The sequence below is a fragment of the Diadema setosum genome, chromosome 20, assembly GCF_964275005.1.
Source record: "Diadema setosum chromosome 20, eeDiaSeto1, whole genome shotgun sequence".
Lineage (NCBI taxonomy): Eukaryota > Metazoa > Echinodermata > Echinoidea > Diadematoida > Diadematidae > Diadema > Diadema setosum.
The window spans coordinates 20,243,992-20,252,708 of NC_092704.1; the positions used below are offsets into that span (position 1 = coordinate 20,243,992).

At 35.7% G+C, this 8,717-nt stretch overlaps 1 protein-coding gene across 1 annotated transcript; it reads left to right on the top strand.

Moving 5' to 3' along the window:
* The first annotated feature begins 672 nt into the window (after nucleotides 1-672).
* On the top strand, nucleotides 673-3,993 carry LOC140243361 (uncharacterized). Its single transcript, XM_072323038.1, has 4 exons — nucleotides 673-917; nucleotides 1,778-2,077; nucleotides 2,613-2,750; nucleotides 3,563-3,993. Exons 1-3 carry the CDS (start codon nucleotides 752-754, stop codon nucleotides 2,744-2,746), a joined length of 600 nt encoding a protein of 199 aa, XP_072179139.1. The 5' UTR covers nucleotides 673-751; the 3' UTR covers nucleotides 2,747-2,750; nucleotides 3,563-3,993.
* Nucleotides 3,994-8,717: the final 4,724 nt, after the last annotated feature.

Consider the following 8,717-nt stretch of genomic DNA (forward strand, 5'->3'; position numbering starts at 1 on the left):
CCTCCCCCCCCCCCCCCCACAAAAAAAAAGGAAATCCTATAGCTACGCCGGTGCCCTTTCCCCGCTTGATTAATTCCCTTTAAAAAAAACCACTAAAAGTCTGGGGATTGAGAGCTTCCGAAATTCTAAATGTCTATCCAAAAAAAAAAAAACTCGTTACATTAAATGTCAAAACGCACCCCCCCCCTTGAAAAAAAGCTGGTGACGCCCCTGCACCTGTGTATCAAAAAAGACCTTACTGCCATTGTAGTAGGCCAAGCAAGACACGAATTTGGAAATCTCACCTGTACGTCAACTTGGGTGATTTAAGATGAACTTTCAAACCCTAATTATTTACCCAGCTTACAATCTTCTTTGTTGATGCTTTCCCGGGTATATCGGTAGACGCTCAACATTACATTCACTGTTTGCTTATTTTCGAAGCAATACAAGTAAAAAACAGTATACCACACAACACCGAATCCTTGTGTTTTAATCATTGTTGTGTATTATGTAGATTTTTATTTTGATAAAGGTATGTTTATAATGCATGTATGAGTATTCATTATCATGTGTGTGTGTGTTTGTGTGAAGATAGTATATCTCAATAAGAAGGAGTTATATCATTCGATCGTCTGCCTTTCACCACGTGACAGACGCTCCAGCAGACGATATCATCTGGATCAAGATCGCTGACATCGAGGACGGACAAGGAGCCAATGGCCTGAGGATCAAGTGTCACGTCAACCCACGTGACCAGCCATTTCCACCAATGGGAACATACGAGATTGCAATTGATGACGTCATCCAGTCATCTTCAAGCTCCCCTTCCGTGACCCTTGAGTCAATTCCGAGTAAATGCGTTGAAATCTCCTGCACCGGTATCAACAACATCGGTAGGACGACCACTACAGAGACCTACTGTCCAAGAAGCGGTGGTAAGACATTAATCTGTGATAGCTAACCAGTTTTGTGTCTGTGACATTAGACAGCTTGTGAATCAATGTGGTGTCTTCTGTTTTAGCATCTTATTTTACTGATACACAAAGCACAGAAAAGGTTAAAGCTTCCAAATTCCCCTTTGATCATTACAAGAAAAAAATCCATTTCACTTCGAATACACCTTATTGTTTCACCAAACTTAAAAAAAAAACACTTTCATTTGAAATATTCACATTCATTGAAGCTACATCCATCTTAGCCGTCTAACAAATTACGTTAATTCCTGCTCTGATAAGATAGTAGTATTTTCGTTGATAATTATTCCTTATTGGTGAATGATACATGAACGTTAGTGGCGACACGTCTTGGCAGTGCTAAAATAAAGAAAATGCTAACAGTGTTTAGTTGGTATTAATATGATCATCTGTAATAAGTATAATATCAATACTTCTATAACATGGAGAAGAGTGCTTGTGCGTGAAATATAACGAGTATCTCTGATACATTGTATTACATGCATGACTGCTTTTTAAGTGTTCAACGTATTGCTACTACTACTAGTGCAATTGCTGTAAGGACTATCACTGACAATACATTACTCCTTTAACGAGGATAACATTCATGACGAGTCTCACTTATGATTTTATGGTTATAATTCGCCTAGAATTGATTTTCATCTTCCAGCGTTTGTTTGTTTGTTTGTTGTTGTTGTTGTTGTTTTGTTGTTGTTGTTGTTGTGTTTTGTTTTGTTTTTTGGTATACCGCTACGCGAAAATAAAATCTTTCTGGATGTTAAAGACACAACTGACGAGGGGAAAAAAAGTCAAAGGGACTGATTTTATGCTTGCTTTCTCAGGTCAAGCGCCCCCAGCGAGTAACATTCTCTCCGTCAAGATCCAAGAGATCATTGGAGAAGGAGGTCAGGTCATTCTCGTCATCACGTGTCACGTTAGTCTTAATGACCAGCCGTTCCCACACCTTCACACATACGCCATCGAAGTCGACAACGCCACGCTCTCCACGTCCAGCTACGCCTCAGCTGTCTTCAGACCACGCCCACACAACAGATGCATCAATGTCACGTGCTCGGGGACGAACGGGATTGGTTGGACCTTCACCAGTCACGAGTACTGTCCGACTTTCGACTCAGAGAAAGGTATTATCTATTTCATTTACATTTACTGGTTTTTTTGGGTTGTTTTTTTTTTTTTTGAATAAAGCTGCCATTTTGTTTCCTGCAACCTAGAGAGAAAGCGTAAAAAATATGTAATGAAATATGCCAGAAAGCATGGATACATAACTGCCGACTTGACGCACGCCTTTCATCTCTCTAATCCCATTGAATGCATAATATGACATTCTAAATATCACCATGGTGATACATGACATTAAAAAGGCAAATGTTATGACGTATGTGTGGCATCATGGTCTGGGTTTGGTTGTTTAATCTTCGACAAGCGGTTTTTTTTTTTCCTGTGCATTCTGTCTTTAAAGATGCCGTCTTTTTTCTTGCATGTTTGGACCCGATTGCTTTACAGGTCAAATATGTGCGACACATGACATTAAAAAAACAACAACACCAACAATGGGCCTTGGTTGTTTATCCTTTGACAAACTTTTTTTCCCTGTGTGTTTTGTCTTAATGATGCCGTCTTCTTTTTTTTTTTTCCATTTTGGGTCTGGCCTTACAGGTCCGATTGCTGGTCCTCGTGGAGTTCTTCAGCAGCCGTCGACCACGTACGCCTTGCTCGTCGTCGTGTTGCTCATATCGATGATGACCTGTGCGACTGTGGTGATGAATAAGAGAAAAATTATCATCTTCTGAAGGGGTAGAGTCTTCTCGATCTTCTTTTTCTTCCTCCTGTTTTAGTATCTTCTAATCCAACCTTTTCACTCTATTCTTTTTATTTCATGTCTTCATATTCTTCTCCTCCTTCCCTCCTTCTCCTTCTTCTATCTATCCTTATTTGTCGTTGGCATCCTCATCTCTTTCTGCCCCTTCGGTTCTTTACCAATTCTTTTTACTCACTTGTACATTTTTGTCTTCATATTCTTCTCCTCCTTCCCCTCTTCTTCTTCTTCTTCTTCTTCTTCTTCTTCTTCTTCTTCTTCTTCTATCTATCCTTATTCGTTGTTGGCATCCTCGTCTCTTTCTGCCCCTCCGGTTCTTTGCCAATTATCCTTGTTCAGATGTCCTTTAATACTGATTAGTAGTTACATTGACATAATTGAAAAGCATAGCTAAAGAATTACAGGCTTCTGGTTTAAAAAGTTTATTTGATCAACTAGCTAGGGGGGTATTAATTGATGTAAGTGAGTCTTTATGTGAACGGTTTCTACTTTGGAAACAACAATACCAAATGGCCCCGTGAGTGTTAAATAACAAATTCCTCATAAAGCTAACTAGGAAGAAATGGACACTCAGTTTCATTTAGATTTTTTTTTTTTTTTGTTGCAGTTATACTTTGCATGGTTTGCCGATGAAGTTATGAATACAAGCGAACTTTAAAACCTTGAACTTCTTAAAAATATCACATGTATGTCTATACATGAGAGCTTTTATTTCTTAAGTGATTGTATTTATCTATTGTACTAATATCCAAAGTATTTCTCTTCTGTCTTTTTGATATATTTCCTATAGATTGAGCAAAACCTGAAATCATCGCTTAATATTCAGAGATGTGTCATTTCGGCCAACAAAGACAACCATCCATCTGACGAATGTGACATTACAGTACGGGAGCACATAGGCCATATATTCTTATTTCATTCACCGAGAACCACCGATATTTGAACATTAGAAGAACTGAAAATGTATATAGCCATAATGTACATAGAGCTTAAACTCGCGCATCGACTTATATTGGCCATGCACATAAGTTGAACTTTTGTGTCTTACAATCATATAACGCTGTATTTCTTTCATACTAAAGTGACCTGTTATTCATAAAAATATAGCCACTTTTTTTATCAGTCGCGAAGCTTGGCACATCACACGGAGAGGAATGTTCGACTAACACATCAAAGTGTGCACATTAAATGTAAATAAAGTTGTCAAGATGGCGAAAACGAACACCAATGATTTCTATCAAAACTTCGTACATGTAAATACGTAATGATGCTGAATGCAGCTTCATTCTGAATGCATGTGGGCATGTGGACTGATATACGTAACCAACCACTGATAAAACAGGTGTTTTTATGAGTAATCGTCTTTACATGTTGCGTGCTCTTTCAATTGTCTTTGGAATTAGACAGTAATTCACCTGAATCTAATTCATTGCTGAAGGAAGAGACGTTCAGTCATTGATTAACAAGGAAAATTACGTGAATCCTCCACAAGTTTGATTTACAGGTCTAAAAAGGACAAAAATTTCTTTCCTCCTATCTGTAACTAGTTTATAAGAGCACTGGATCAAAACATACCCCGTTTAGGCGTGAGTGGTTTTTGTTTGATGGAAATTGAGTATAATTGAAATTGAAATAAAAGGAGTGATTATTATTTTAGTCTAGTTGAGGTAGAATTATTGGGTTGCCATAGTAAAAAGAAATCATGCAGTAAAGACTTCTTTTGAAGATTGACAATCACGTATATCAACACTTTTCTGATTTCTTATCTGAAAGAATTATTCTATAGTAGTATGTTTGATTTGAGTCCTTTTTTTCTATTTTCGTGAACCGTTGAATGTGTACATTGTATGTCAGGATGTGCGAGAGGATGTACGTGTGACTGTATGTATGTAAGTTATGGGTGTACTGTATGCACGATATACGACTATTCGTGTATGTGCATGTGTCATGATTCAATGTGCCTAACCATGGTAACTCTGAATGCATTTTCGCGTACATTCATTAATATGAGTGTGGAAGTTGAATAGATAGAATACACACATTTAATCACGTACCCATGTGCAAGACGTATACACAAACGCATTGAGAAATATATACACATGATTTTAAAATCCATTCGTAGGTAAATACAGGTATATCTTGACCAACTTTTCTCCCACTGAGTTAGTGTTTACAAATAACAAAGTGGCTTAACTTGACCAATCCAGTTTCACTTTTAGTTCATTTCCAAACAATAGACTGGATACAACGAAGAGTATTCAGATTTCTCTGCCACGTATATTACTGACGCTTATACTTTTTCTTTTGAAAGGTCTTTCTATTTCAAAATGAAAAACCTCACAATCTATAAAGGTATCAATTTCTGTTTCTCTGCGTTCATGTATATTCGTGTAATGCTTATTCTATATCCCTGTAAAATTGAATCTATCAAAAAATGGTTGTCATATTATATCACACACACAAAAAAAAATCCTACTTTTTTCTAATTTTGATCAAACTTTCAATGACGTGCTTAGGTCCTACTTTTCTGAGCTTTATTTTTTTTTCCCGAGCTTCTGACTTTTTTTTAAAGTTCCTTTCATTTCAAAATGAAAAACCTCTTACATTATATAAAGGTATCAGTTTCTTGTTTCTTTGTCTTCATGTACGGCTTATATGCGTAAATTCTTATTCTACATCCCTGCAAAATTGAATCTACCAAAATATAGTTGTCATATTACATCACAAAAAAAACTTTCTTGACTTGTATCTGATTTGATCAAATTTTCACTGTCGTGCTTAAAAAATACTTTTCTGAGCGAAGTTTGAGCAGAAAGACCCCGCCTTGCAAGTATGACCGACATATACAGCATCATTATCATCATCAAAAACAAAACAAAACAAAACAAAACAAACAACTTTATTTATTTCTCTCTGACTATGCTGACATTAAAAATGTGTACAATGTAAAAGGCATGTTAAATCAGTTGTCTTCAACGAACAGCCACCTAAATTTAATGGAAAGAAATTCATCTTGTCTTGAGAATCTGATGCAATTTCACATAATTCATTTCCTTGGGAAAATTCTTGGGGGCATTTCATGAAGCATTTTGTCCGACAAAGTTGTCGGACAAATTTGCTCTCAGCCAATCAGGTGCAAGGATTTCCGTAGCTTGTAACAGTTTGTCAGAAAACATATCGGACCAAAACGCTTCATGAAATGCCCCCACGTGTCAAAAGGAGTTTGACATATCTCGAACTCCAGCATTAATATCACACAACTGTTAGAAAACAAGGACGAACGATACTTAAAATTTTAACTTTCAGTCTCTTTGACAGCCTTTCCCATATTATTTCACGACAACAACACAATACAATTCGAAACATAGAAACCAATAACGAAATTAGATGACATGACGTATACCAAACTAAATAAAACTAGATTTTATATTTGTATTATATATATATGTATATACATTATATATATATATATATATATATATATATATATATATATATATATATATATATATAAACACATACGTAGGGATGCGTGAGATGATATTGTATCTGACAGTAAAGTTTAAAACGTACAATTAGTGTATGTACACATTCACCGTGTGTACCGCCATGTATCATGAATTGTCAATACAGGAAGTACAGTGAGAATATTTGGCTATGGACTTGTATAGGACGGCATACGTCAACAGAAACCGGTAATATGCCAGGCAATGAAAACAACTTGAGAACAGACTTTGCATCGATAGAGTTGATGGTGAATATCTAATAACAAGTGTAGCTTTACGCTGATGCTACACAAACCAATAACGGCTGGCACTGCCTTCTTCCCAAGTTTTAATTATATGATTCGTCTATTCTCACAAGTAAGACATTTCAACACCATCTTTTTTTTTTTTTTGGTCAAATTCTTGTGAAATGACTCCCTGAACTCTTGCAGTTTTCACTTTAGCACTCTTCTCAATCTATTTTCTTTGCCATGCTATTTTGCTGAATCAAAATGTTCATTTTGATTGAAAGATTATTTTATGTCCTTGCGAAATACGCATAGGCCTATCAATATGCAAATAGCTTTGTACCTTATACCTTGTATCAAACGCATAAGTATCAATGACTATCTCTGTAGGAAGTAATTATATATATATTTTTTTCAGTCGTTAGATATGATGTTGATTTCATTTCATACTTAATAAGTTAAACTTATATGCCGGATAGGATTAATAGAGCCATACAATCTAAAATGTGAAACTCCATTAGAAGTTCAGTTGTTAAGAGTATGATAATTTTCTTACTAATCACAATGCTAAAAACTAATTGAACTTTCCTATTTCAAAGCTCTAATTTTCATTTTTGCTTTTAATTTTGATTCTATTCATTTAATTTTAAATCTCTAAATATCATTAGCAATGAACACCTTGATGAGACTTGTTTTGTCGATCAATGGCATAATACAAATTAGATCTTAAGTAGGCTTTATCAGTAAGGAGTAATGTGATGAAAGGGTTGCAAAGAAGTATATAATATGTATATATAAGTATATATATATATGCATATATATATATATATATATATATATTTGTCGAAATATTTTTTCCTGCAATTTAGATTGTTTATACTAAATATTAATAATTATGATCGAACACAGATGAGAAATCCAAATTTGAAAGCTTCAGCATATTGTAAGATGGTAGTTCAAATGAGTTAGTTTGAACTGAAGTAAAACAAAGGAATAAAGTGCGGGGAGGAAACCATGTGAGATTAAAAAGCAATGGACCATATATGACTTATCATATTACGCGGATGAATCTTGGTTATGTCATCATGTGAATTGTCCCTTTTCAATGCATCTACCTATCAGTGACTCAATGAAAACAAGGAAGTTTGGTTGCCCGCTGATGGCGAACTATAATGATTAAAACCAGCTTCGACTTAAACGGTATAGACGAGTATCTCTGTAAAGCTTTAACACATGTTATACTTCTTGTCTTAACACAGTGATACTTGTGAGTAGAAGCATAATTATACCGAAGACCGTGAATACTGACATTTTCTTATAAACAGTAATGTTTTCTAATTCTAGATACCAATTCTTCTTTACCAAGACATGAAAGCAGAAATCAATGATTTTTTTCTTCGCTGTACATTTTGTTGCTTTGCTTATGATATATCATGGTTGTTTGTCTTTTTAATGCGTTGTATCATTGCATCATTTACTCTCTGGTCTATTAAATTCTTTTCATCTTCATTCAGCAGGATTCTCAAGGAATTTCATCAAAATGATGGACTGCCGGGCGTTGGTTTCCGTTGGGATTCTTCTCATAGATATTCATCATGGTGGTAAGGAGCACGACCGTTTTAGTCTGGTTATTATTTTGCAGTATTACATGATGGATTGAAATGGATCTTTATTGACAAATTACAACATGAGAAGCAGCAATGAAATGGCTGGGAAATTATGGGACAAAGAGAAAATCATACAGCAATATGAGATTGGAAGTGAATATGATTTATTGACACAATGTCCTATGAATACAGCGTCATTGTCTTTGTTAGTTGTATATTTTTTTAATGAATCGACAGGATACGCAGATAACTGTCCCTTGCATTAGTCAATTCTAATCATTTCCTTCCTCCTATATTTTGTGTAATATTCATATTTCGGAAACGAAATAAGACTCACTCTATCGTGTCTATTATTCGTATTTCATCATCAATCATTTTCTGGTATTGTTCTTTCAGCTGCTATGACGATGAACCTCGTAGTTCCCTCTCCTCTCCGGGCTGGCCGTGAAGACACGGCAATATGCTCCGGATATGACATCCACGGGTCGGCTGTTCTAACATGGTATTTGAATGGCGTCCAAATCACAGATGGCTTCATCACCACCAGCGAAGCCAGCCGAACTATAGACATTTATGACTTTAGCAAAGGATGTAGAAAGGACGAG

Bases quoted from the DNA above. Each gene is read 5' to 3' on its own strand.
- LOC140243361 (XM_072323038.1), top strand. From the start codon at position 752: ATGGGAACATACGAGATTGCAATTGATGACGTCATCCAGTCATCTTCA. The intron at 918-1,777 runs GTAAGACATTAA...TTGCTTTCTCAG, and splicing joins CTACTGTCCAAGAAGCGGTG to GTCAAGCGCCCCCAGCGAGT. The intron at 2,078-2,612 runs GTATTATCTATT...CTGGCCTTACAG, and splicing joins GACTTTCGACTCAGAGAAAG to GTCCGATTGCTGGTCCTCGT.